Source organism: Podarcis vaucheri (genome assembly GCF_965113315.1).
Source record: "Podarcis vaucheri genome assembly, chromosome: 5".
NCBI lineage: Eukaryota > Metazoa > Chordata > Lepidosauria > Squamata > Lacertidae > Podarcis > Podarcis vaucheri.
Window position 1 is genome coordinate 89,592,018 of NC_138763.1, and position 12,079 is coordinate 89,604,096.

A 12,079-nucleotide genomic window follows, 5' to 3' on the forward strand; every position below is an offset into this window, starting at 1 on the left:
TATTTGAGGTGTTATGTTAATGACAGAGAGAATGATTGGGTGGAGAAGCTGGCGTTGGCAGAATTTGCTTACAACAATGCAGAGAACGTGTCCACGGGGATGAGCCCTTTTTTTGGCCAATCACGGGTGTCATCCCCGAGCCTTCCCAGGGGGGGAGGGGGAGAACTGGAGCGTTCCAGCAGCAGAACAGTTCGTTGAAGAAATGGAAGCGATCCATCGCCAACTCCAACTTAATTTAAACCGGGCGAAGGAGGAATATAAGAGGCAGGCAGACAAAACCAGAAGGGAAGGGGAAAGCATTAGGGTGGGAGACCAGGTGTGGCTGTCCACCCAAGGGTTACCATTTAAAGGAGGTTGTAAGAAGTTAAGACCCAAAAGACTGGGCCCATTTGAAGTCACGCAACAGGTCAACCCAGTGGCTTTCAGACTCCGGTTACCGAACCACATGAAGTTGCACCCAGTGTTCCACAGATCGTTGCTGTCACCGTATATAGGGGACAGAGAGGGGAGGGTCAATAGGGGACCAGCGATGGAGGAAAAAGAACACAGCTACCATGTAGCGGAGATTCTAGATTCCAGGTGGAAGGGAGAGCAAGTAGAGTATTTGGTAATGTGGGAAGGGGAACCGGAGTCGGAAAACACCTGGGTCAGGGCAGAGGATGTAGATGACGAGGTTCTAATTGAAACTTTTCATCAGAGATTCCCTCGTAAACCCCAGCCAGTGGCGAGGTTCCGGAGGGAATACTTCGCCACCACCGACGAAGAAGAGGAGTTGGAGGGGTTCTCTGATTCCGAGGTGGAGGAGGATTCAGCGAGTCGGAACGAAGACCGATGGAGGGAAATGTTCAAGACGTCTGAAGATGAAGAGGATTCGTTTCGGGGTTTCAGCTCCTCACCGCCCAGAGGAGAGGGAGGGGGCGGGGGGGAAGGGGGCCCTGGAGGGGAGGTGGATGTCAGGGAACTGACATCAGAGGGAAAGGAGGTGATAGGGCTCCCAGAGACGGGGAGAGACTCAACAGCCAAAGCAGGGACCAGCAGGGGGAGCGCGGGGTCTCTGGAGGAGGATCTCAGTAATACTGAGAGAGACGCAGCAACGCAGGCAGGAAGCAGGGGAGAGAAAGGGGTGAGAGACACGTCCAGCGAAAATAGTGGGGAGGTGTCAGAAGCAACTGCAGGGAGACCCATGCTTCGTCGGAAGCTGTCACGTCGTGAGTCCAGGAGACGTGTTTCCGTTAAGGAACTTCTTTGTTGGAGGCGTTTCCGCAAACAGCCACTGTCGGACTCTAATAGTGACTAGAGCAGACATGTCTGAGGAGCTCTGTTACACACAGAGGTTTGTGGGGCCGCACAAACTCTGAAGGGGCACCATTTTAAGCACAAGCAGCTAATCATCCCCTGATATGAAGGTACCACTGTAAAACAATATAAAAACATAAAAGCAAGTGATACAGAAATTCAGGGGATTAATGCACATTAATCATGGTCCAGTCTTACAGGTCAGGAAAGCCTAGGCAAAAAGATGTCCTTACAAGACATCTGAAGCAACTGGTGGTTGCTGCTTCGTCTATAGCAGAGTGAAGGGTATTCCACAAAAAAGGGGGGCAACAGCAGAAAACGTCCATGTCCACTCATCCCCCTATGATATTATGCTGGTTATGGTTTCACGAGTAGAATGTTTGAGTAGTTGAAGGGATGAATGAATTGTACAATATGTATGCAATTGAACACAAACGTTCACAGTAACTTGTATAAAAGAACCCAGGAAGTTCTTTAAAATGCTACGGTCTGGTTCTGCTTCATAGATTCTATGCCCAGGCATAGGCAAACTTGGCCCTCCAGACGTTTTGGGACTAGAACTCCCATCATCCCTAGCTAAAAGGACCAGAGATGATGGGAGCTGTAGTCCCAAAACATCTGGAGGGCCGAGTTTGCCTATGCCTGTTCTATGCAGTGCTCCATACGGTCTGCAGAGGCACATTCCCATATGCAGAACCATCTGGAAACCTCTGGAAGATTAGAAGAACTGAAGTGCAGATACAGTTATATTTCATTACATTTCCACTCAGGGTAATTTCTCTCACACACATGGCCACAGCAGAAATGGTCCTCTCTTTATAGAGCTGCTTAAACGTTTGCCATAAGTTCGTTCGATAGCTCTCCAGTATTCAGTTGTTTCTCTTTAATCAAAATTTTGCACCATGGAGAGAGAGAGCTTTATTTTTTAAATGCCATAAGTGCAGCGTCTACATTCCAAAATCAGGCGTTTATGGTTGAGTGAGAGCCTGGTCATGGAAATCTGCAAGTACTTTCAGAAACCCAGTGAAAGAATTTGCAAATTAAAGGCTCAGTACCTCCCAAGTCACTATGTGAAAGAAGCCCTTCAAGACATACTTCATCATACCAGTTCTCCTGTATTCCTAGGTGGAACTTCTCTGTAGGCTTCTGCCTCCCACACTTCATTATGTTCTGGCCCCTTTCCTGCTGTTTATTCAATATCTGACCTGAGTCACCTATATCTGGCTCCTTGTCACCTGCTGATCCAGAGTGCAACCCTTAATGCCAGTAAAGCCTTCTGGTTCCAAATCTTCACCTAAGAATTAGAACTTTGGATATTGAACTACCAATGCATTGTCTTCAGTGCTTAGATTCTGAAGTGGGGGGTTATTGGGTTGTTGTTTTGATTTTGATTATATATTTTGTGGTTTTATATTCTGATTTTGTGCTGTGAACCACCCTGAGACCTCCAGTTATAGGGCAGTATATAAATTCAATAAATAAATTAACAAAATTATAAATCCTCAGCTCCTGAGCATTTCAAAATTGATTGCAATATTTAATCCTTCAGTGGTTATTAAGGTTAGTTCTACCTTCTAGTCAGGACTCAGGGGGTGGCAATCAAACTCATAGCCCTCATGTAACTGATAATGAGTGTGGCACAGATCTGATATCTACACTCTCCAACTCAGTTCCAACAGATGAGAACGAGTGGGGAGAATGAGGACTTTATGCTCACATTGCAGGTTGGACAAAGCCAGAGTTGTTTCCTTCTGTTACAGCGTAGGACACACAGAGACAGACAGACAGACAGAGTGATGGAGGGCAGCGGGTTGACAATAACTTGTAATGTAATTCACTATTGTCCCTATATTGCAGGTTATGGTGGGGGTTACCACAAATTGTGTTGTGTTCTCCAGATTTCAGATGAGGGCGCAAGCTGCTTAATAGTAGCTTACAACAAGTCTCTTTAATGGAAATTGTGTATCACAGATACAAGCCCCCATTGCAGTACTACAGAGTGTACATGTGTTATCAAGATGCAGGTAGTTACACAGGATATGCATTTCAAGTCTAAATCACCCGAAGCGCATCCACATTGAAAACAAGACAGCACAGGAAGAAATAACTCCTACAAAAAATACCTCAGGTAAATCTCTAACCATCTCCTTTGCACCACCAGCAGCGCACTGGAAGCCAGCCCTCAGTTAAAAGTAGACTCATTGTGCTTCACTTACATGCAGACACTTGCTTTTACCCCATCCTACAATGTAGAATAGAGATCCCGAATAGGAAAGCAGAGTGTGACTAGCCCTCTGGAAACAACCGGCTTCACCAACCTCACCCAATGCATAGAATTCTATAATATGTGGGATGAGGGGCCAGTGTTCCTAATCTTCTACACCTTTCTAAAAGGTCACTACTGTATATGTGTGACTTCACAGAAAACTGACTTTATAAGAACAGGTTACAGGTAAGCAACTCTGTATTCACTCTCTATTGCCTTCGGAAAGTGGGACTAACACTGTCTGAAAGTGTCACTGAAAGTGAGATCAGGCTTGCACTGGAGGCAACAATTGTGTGAGCCAGTGCCTCTATGAGTGGAACTCAGTTGTGGTCCAGCATTGACCCTGTGCATTCCTGAGGTGATGGTGAGATGTGAGAAACATTTTTTAAAAGGAGGAAACTAAGGAAATAAATAACAACCTCCCCCCCCCAAAAAAAATATATGATGGGGCGAAAAGAAGGTTCCCCCAGAATGGATCCAAAGAAACATTAGTGGGAAGAAATAGGAATAATATGAGGGTTTCAAAAGCAAGGAAATAGCTAATATGAAAACAGTGCTGTATATTTTTGAAATAATTCTCAAAAGGACTCAAAACTGATGGAGATGCTGTATTTCATATAGATGGAAATGGAGAGCAAGTGTCTGGGGCACTGAATAAACAATAATAGGGCCTGGCTTTAGAGAATGCTCACGTGAGAGTTTTGCTGTGACAATGGAAATACAAGGATGGAGCCTCAGTGTTGAGAGAGAGAAAAGGCAGCAGGTTTAATTCTTCTTTGAGCAAATGTCACACAGCATCATGTATGTGTGTGGCTGTCTGGGAAACACTTTCCAGGCAGTGTCAGGAGTTTACAGGAGAGACATCCCCACATCTACTAGCACCCAAGACATCCAGGTTATATACTGGGAGTGGGGAACAAGAACTTTCTATTTTCTGTCTTTCTAAGGGGAGCAGAAGTGCACAGATATCAGTGTACCTGGCATCTGCTTATACATCTGTTCACTAGTAGTGTGATCCCTTCCCTGTTGGATGGAGGGGAATGTTCCCTCCTGCTTGCCATCACTTCAGACTTCTGCATTTATACTCTTCCTCTAGGGAGGTGGCTTGGTTTTTATGCTCTTCAGCACACTAATTCCTTGAGTAACTAAGGGTGATCTTGGTAGGAGTGGGAAGTAAAGTAGGGTAGCCTTAAAGTGCTCTGGTATAAATCTCCACACATCTAGGGCAGATGACCACTTTCTACTGAGCTTTGGAGCATTGCACATGGCTGCTCTCGGGATAAAAGTTATTTTGTTTATTAAAATATTTCTGTCTTGCCTTTCAGCCCCAAGTTAGTTCAGTCTCAGATTAAAGCAAAATACAGTATAAACCACAAAGGGAAAACAGAGCTTGTAGACTTGTTCTTGTTTATATTTTGATTATGTATTCTGTGTTTTTATATCATGATTTTATCCTGTGAAACCGCCCTGAGACCTGGGGTATAGGGCAGTATGTAAATTTCTTAAATAATAATAAAAGACCGAGCTTACTACTAAAATATATGTGCAGCAGGAGGGGAAGGGGGGAAATCAAAACCTCAGCAAAACAAGATATATCTACAGAATGTTGGAAAGTGTTTTGAGATTGGCCTCCCAAAGTAACAATTCCCACAGCCTTGGTGCTGAAACAGAAACCGCTGATGATAAAGAGATGCAGGGCGAGTCTTCAGATGAGAATCACAGTGGGTAGACAGGCTTATGTGGAAGAAGGCGATCCTTCTAACAGCTTGTTCCCAAAATGTTATACGTAATAATAAGCACTTTAATTCTTTCTGCCGGAACAAAAGTAACACTACAGTGGTACCTCTGGATGTGAACGGGATCTGTTCCGGAGTCCCGTCCGCATCCTAAAGTGAACGCAACCCGCGTGTGAGCGGATCCCGATTCGCCGCTTCTGCGCATGCATGTGACGTCATTTTGAGCGCATGCACAGAGCGCAACCCGAAAACGCTCAACTGGAAGCTACTTCAACCCAAGATATGACTGTATCAGAATGAATATGCTCTGAAAAGCCACCATATTTTGCACCACCTAAAGTCTCCAAACACATTTAAGAGACTGTGTCCCATAGGGTGCATTTCATTACTCTCATCTGAATGTGAACAAGATAGTGCAATTTGCATTCCTGAATTATATTTGAATCAGATATATAGACACGTGTCACATAGACACGATGTAGTAGTAGCAGCAACGGCAATGGCACTATTTTGTGAGAGTCCTAAAGGACAACTGCAGCTAGTCATTCCAACGTACCTACCTCTTCAGGGCAGAAGGAGTGTTTCATTACTCAGGAAGAGACATCTATGTTAGTGAATCTGATGCCATCACTCAGTTTCCTTATCTTTCCCTTCACGTTAGCTAAAACCAGTTGGCAAGGCCACAGTTGTTCCGGATGAGAAAGAAGCACAAAGGTCTCTCAGTATACCCTGATACAGTGGTGGTAAAACCTCAAGTCTGATCATCTTGTGCAGAATGAGAATTTGACTCATCTAAAGCTTTTAACTGGCTTTCCTTCCAGCATCTGCAACTTTCAGGGAGAGCACTCATCTATCTTTGGAAATTCCTGCTATGTCCAAGATGACACTAGCTTGATATTCTGTGTTGCTGCTGCTTGTTAGAGGCCATATTGGATTACATCCTTCAAGTTTCACTGTGTGCCTACTATGGTTGTGGTTGAATAGTTACAGGGGCTGTTTAAGCATAATGCCAAATGCTCTCCTCTTGTGCTCTGAAATTAGTAACTCCTAGTCCTTGTTTGTGACAATTGTTTATTATTTTGTTCAAACAAACCAATTCATGGTTTGTGCTTGCTTGCTAGCCAGGCTCACAAACTAAGGGGCTTGTGCCTGCTTAAACTCGCATATGAATAACCCAATAGAATCTACAATTCACACAACGGTTGGCTGTTTAAAAAAATGTCAAACAACCCTCAGGTGTTGGAATGAATGTGCTAGCTGAAAGGTTTGCAATTATTATTGATTGCTTGATACATAATTTCAGCTAATCACTAAAACCTTTTTACAGCTGCTGTATTGAAATATGAAAATAATGTTATGAATATTCGGCAGTTCAACTGTTCACCGCATCCTTATTGGTTGCCAAATTTTATGGATGTCTTCACATGGTCTTTGCCATTTGTTGGAGAAAAAGGTACGTCATATCATGAAACAAGGCATAAAAACAGGTTGTCACTCAAACATTTGCCACTTATCTAGTGCTACATTTATGCAAGTAGATTTAAATGCATGCTTTCAACTGATAGCTTGTGTGTATCTGTGCGGCCAGATAAAACCTGCCTGTAGCCCACTATTCAGACACCGCCTACAAACTGTATTTTTGCCCATTGTTTGATATTCACTTTGGTTTTTGTTTATTTTTGTTTTGTTTGTTTTTTGTTTTGTTTTTTGTTTCAGGCAGGTAGCTAAATTACAATGCTTGTTGTTCCAGGCAGGTAGCTAAATGTGATGCTTGTTGAGCCCCGCTGAGTTGCCATGTTTGACTGTTAGGTGGGTTCAGCATAGTACGTTACACACAGTACTATAGTTGTGCTTTACATTGTTGGGCTGCAGATTTTTATTTATGTATGTAAAACAGACATTTCTGTTAAGAGTCAGCAGCCATCAGTATACTGCACAAGCACTTCCCCTTTTAGGCGCAACTGATACGCATGCAATCACGCACAGCACCGAACCCAGAAGTAACTCGGAAATGTCATAAAAAGTGTCATTAGAAGGGCAGGACGGGGTGGAATGAGGCCGGACGGGGTGCTTGCAGGCTGTTTAAATTGCATGTGATTTCACACAATCTGGAACGCAGCCCCTGCTGGAAGCAAGGACTGATGCCTTCATGCCCTGTTTGTGAGCTCTCTAATGGCACCAATTGTTCTTAATTTCTAAGAACAGCAGTGCTGTTCTTTTATTAAATGGCTTACAGTGAAGGACTGGAAGTTGACCTATTTAGCTTTTCATATAATTTTGTTGTTTCCCTCCAATGTATTTTGCATTTTAATAGTATTGTAGAATTTTAAACCATTCTGCTTATGATAAGTATTATGTTGTGTTGGATTGTTTTTTTATTTTATTTAGTGACAGAAATGCTGGTGAACGTTCTGAGTATTTGTTCTGATGATGAACTGATGACTGAGGGTGAAGATCAATTTGACGGTAAGGCTACTTTTATGACTTACGGCTCTGTACTGTGAATTCCTGAAAGATTTTATTCTGTGCATAATTTGTGAACTTCTGAGGAATGCTATTAGATTTTTAAAAGAGAGTCTTCAAATGATTCTGGTATATTAAGAATTGAAAACTTAGTGTGCCTATATTTTCTGTATTAAAATTCTTCATGTAAAATATTTATTCCATTGCATAGAATAAAAAGACACGAGACCTGCTCCTTCATTGTCTCCCCCTGCAACACACACACACACACACACACACACATACACACGATTGCCATCATGCAAGGGGCAGAGTAGGGATGAACTATTTGGCCCCAACACTTCCTACACACCCCCAACATATTGAGGGCTAAATCTCTTCAGTAGGGAACTTGACTAGGCTCCCTTGGGCAATCTAGAACCCTGACTTAGGGGCTAAATCATAAGTGGAGCCTGTGCAAGTAGAAAAGACTCCTTGCTGCCCATGTTCAGCCCCAAAACTGTGAGGAGAAAGATGGGATTGGTAGCAAGGAAAGCTTGTCCGGAGGAGAGAATGACCGAATAGGGCTGTAGATTATCAATTATTTAGCCCATATTTCACATTTCTGCTTCCTGATACATGTACTTTATTATTACTCATTGCAAGGAAAGCTATGAAGTCTGTTTTGTTTATAGCACTATAAGTGAATTTGGTCGATCTACGGTTCAGTAGCAACAACTTTTACATAGTTTGACTTCGGGGTGCTTTTTATACTATATTTAACAGTGTTTGTTTGTATATTTGTGTTACTTGAAATTTATGTCTTTCCTACACTATATCATCCTGTCAACACTCACTGAATACTGAACAGACATTACAAATGCTACCAATATATTTTAAAAATGCACTCAGCAGTATGCAGTGTTCTATGAGAGTAGCAGTTTTCCATTTTTCCTCCTCATTTTTCTTTTCAACTTCCATTCTTTATTATCACTGCCAATGTAAAAGCTCTTCCTTTTAGTTTTCCTCACTCACCTTTTTCTCCATCGTTCACTTTCTTTTTTTCTGGACTCTCCATCTGAAGAACGAATCATATATGGCAATAAAAAAGGTACAGAAAAGACGGAGTAATATTGTTTTGAAATATGGCTTATCAAAGTTATCAAAGTAGAGAACACATTTATATATTTTCCTTATATAAATGTGTAGTATTTGTTTTATTGCCAGTCTTTCTGTGCATGAAGGGTTTTTCCTTTTTTCCATTCCCCTTTTGTAGTAGCTTTCATATTTTCCCTACTTTTAATATCTTTTTCTGATCCTGCATGTGTAGGAAAGTTTTCAGTTGTCTGCCTTGTTTATGATTTTAGTGTAAGCATTCTACATTACAAATGGTGCATGAAATGTGATCTCTGTAATGTTTCAGTTGCTGTTTGTGCAGTAATTTTGTTCTCTTCCAGCTAATATTTGTATGAGAAAGCTTTACATCACTATTGTGCTAGTTTCAAGCTGATGTGTATAATAATAAGTTAGAATAATTTATATTACTAGAGTAGCTTCGTCCACAAAGGGAAGAACTAACCAGGCCTACAGGGACGCGGGTGGCGCTGTGGGTTAAACCACAGAGCCTAGGGATTGCCGATCAGAAGGTCGGCAGTTCAAATCCCCGCGACGGGGTGAGCTCCTGTTGCTCAGTCCCAGCTCCTGCCAACCTATCAGTTCGAAAGCACGTCAAAGTGCAAGTAGATAAATAGGTACCGCTCCGGCGGGAAGGTAAATGGCATTTCCGTGCACTGCTCTGGTTCGTCAGAAGCGGCTTAGTCATGCTGGCCACATGACCTGGAAGCTGTACACCGGCTCCCTTGGCCAGTAAAGCAAGATGAGCGCCGCAACCCCAGAGTCGTCCACGACTAGACCTAATGGTCAGGGGTCCCTTTTAACCAGGCCTGCAAGCAGAAGTTCGCGCAAAGACTTTCGCTAGCACAACAGGGCTTTCCCTGCACCGTCCTCTCCCCACAAGCCCCCTGTTTTTACCACTTCCCATTTGCATGGAGAAGGTTAGGAGAACTCCCAGAAAGGCACATGGGAGGAAGGTGAGCAGAGATTGCTCCATCAGCATAAGCATAAGTGTTTGCACTGATAGAGCAATCTGCTTGGCGCTATGTGGAATTCCTCCCAGAACTTTCATAATGAGCAGAAGTATATTTTAATACCTTTGAAATAACCTGTTACTAAATATTGCTGCAGTGCTATTGCCACAGATCCAAAGAACTGTGCAACTTGCTCTACACACGTGGGGGAGCTTTCCACTTGTGTTTCTTTAATGGCCCTCTCCCAACCTCTCAGTTGCATGGAAAACCATTTTTTATGAGGGGCGGGGAAGGCTTTTTAAAGCTGTGATATCACATAGTGGGGGTGGTTCTATTGTTTAAAAGTAAAAATTAAACATTCCATGGGGCTTGCCCAAATCCTTGGGTGCACCAAATATAACCCAGAAATGACCTTTATTGACCAGGCTTTGGGGACAGATATTAAACACAATTATGATAAGAATGTAAATTATGCAACCAGTATGCTGGTAGTGGCATGTTAGATTGCCTACTAAGTGTGCATCTTAAATAAAGAAGAAGTGTCCCAGTAATTCTCTAGTCTTCCTTCTGAAAGCTGTATTGGAAACTGCCTTTTGTTCCTTATATGTCTCCCAGTTGCACACTGTATTAAGTACAGTCTTACAGTTCTTTGGTTGAGGAGACAACTTCCATTCTAGTCTCCATCCCCCCACCTTCCTGCTTTCTTGTGTTGTTGGTGGGATTTTTGTTCCTATCCATGCCTAGAGCTTAGTATTATTATTTTTTAAGAGGGAATCATGCAACTGAGTTTCATATGTAGTTAAAGCAGGTAGCCTGCAGTACAAAGGTAAAGTATACATGCTCTTTGCCTCTGACGCTGCCCACCCCTGGCAGGCTGCCCGGAAGGGAATGTGGCCCTTGAGCTGAAAGGTCCCGCACCCCTGTCCTACAATCTTTGTAGACCACATCCCTGAAGGAAAACCATGTTCATGTGTGTGTATGGGAGTCTAATCTAATTTTTCAAACAAAGAAGAGATACCGTGTTTTTCCGTGTATAAGAGGAGCTTTTTTGACCCAAAAATGAGGTTCAAAATTTAGGATCATATTATACATGGGTAGTGCTGAGGGAGGTTGGGCGAATGGTTTTTTGGCACGAGCCTGAGATTGTAAGTGGTGATTGGCCGCTTGATTGGGGGGCGGGGATGCTGAAAATCGCTCACCCCCCAGAACGCAGCACACAACTGCTCATGTCGCTTACAATCGGCGCTTACAAAATCAGGCTCACGTTTCTTTCCAGTGGGTGAGCAATTTTCAACATTCCCCTCCCCACACACAATCAAGCGACCAATTGCCGCTTACAATCTCGGGCCCGCACTTCGTTCCAGCAGGTGAGCGATTTTCAGCATTGACCGCCGGAACGCAACACACAACCGCTCGCGTCGCAGCTGCCCGATCACCACCATTAGCCCTCCTGATTGCCGCTGCAGCAGCCAATAGGCAGCTGCCTTTGTTGCAGCAAGCAGGAGCATGATTGGCGGCCGCTGGTGGCGATCGGGAAGCTGATAGGAGGTTTCTGCTATCAGCTATCAGCTTCCTGAAAGGAGCAGGTGGTCCGTTTACTGCATGTGTAGGGAGGAGCGATGGCAGAGGTGGCCTCCTCCTTGCAAGCCTTGTTGCCTGGCTCCGCGCGATCGTGTCCTGCCTGTTCCCTAGCCTCCAGCAAAGCAGAGCAGCTCAACAACTCTGCCCCCCCCCCGAAGAAAACGAAGTGTGTGTGTGTGTGTTTCTGCCACGAGGGAACAGCTGATAGGCAGCTTGTTGGATGCGTGCGGCTGTCAGCGTTTGTCAACTATTCCCCCCCCCAAAAAAAAGCTCTACAAGTCAGGGCAATCTCCCCCCACTTTCTAAATTTGGAGTCCCCAAAAATAGGGGTTGTCCTATACATTGGGGTGTCCAATACACGGGAAAATACGGTATCTGCCTGGAAGAAACTTACAAGTGAAACAGCACTTAGGTTGGAATGAAGTATACATGCTAGGAGAGGGGATGTTAGCTAGCTAATTGAATTTATGAATCACTTCCCACAACAGAAAGTCCTGAACTGATTTACATGAATAAAATATAGTGATTGTGGGAGATAGAGGGAGAGATGGAGATGGATGAATAGACATGCTGTTCAGTGTTCTAGAACACTGTCGATTTGGAGCACATTTAGGTTGCCAGTTAGTAATTGGAATGCCAGCTATGGTATAAGTCCCATTTATTCCTTGAAT

General features: G+C 43.6%; 1 protein-coding gene and 1 long non-coding RNA gene across 12 annotated transcripts in view; both read left to right on the forward strand.

Annotated features, from left to right (window-relative positions):
* PPP3CB (protein phosphatase 3 catalytic subunit beta) overlaps positions 1-12,079 on the forward strand; it is a 43,589-nt gene that overhangs the window by 22,033 nt on the left and 9,477 nt on the right. For 7 of the 11 annotated variants that reach the window (XM_082223616.1, XM_082223612.1, XM_082223614.1 and 4 more), the window contains 3 exons: positions 6,626-6,751; positions 7,687-7,764; positions 8,825-8,851. In XM_082223616.1, coding sequence (XP_082079742.1) covers positions 6,626-6,751; positions 7,687-7,764; positions 8,825-8,851 — 231 coding nt within the window. The remainder of the gene's footprint in view (positions 1-6,625; positions 6,752-7,686; positions 7,765-8,824; positions 8,852-12,079) is intronic. The other 4 variants (XM_082223613.1, XM_082223615.1, XM_082223609.1 and 1 more) reach the window with 1 other exon arrangement.
* On the forward strand, positions 8,864-11,665 carry LOC309532894. Its single transcript, XR_014220058.1, has 2 exons — positions 8,864-9,322; positions 9,682-11,665. It is a non-coding gene; the product is annotated as an uncharacterized lncRNA (long non-coding RNA).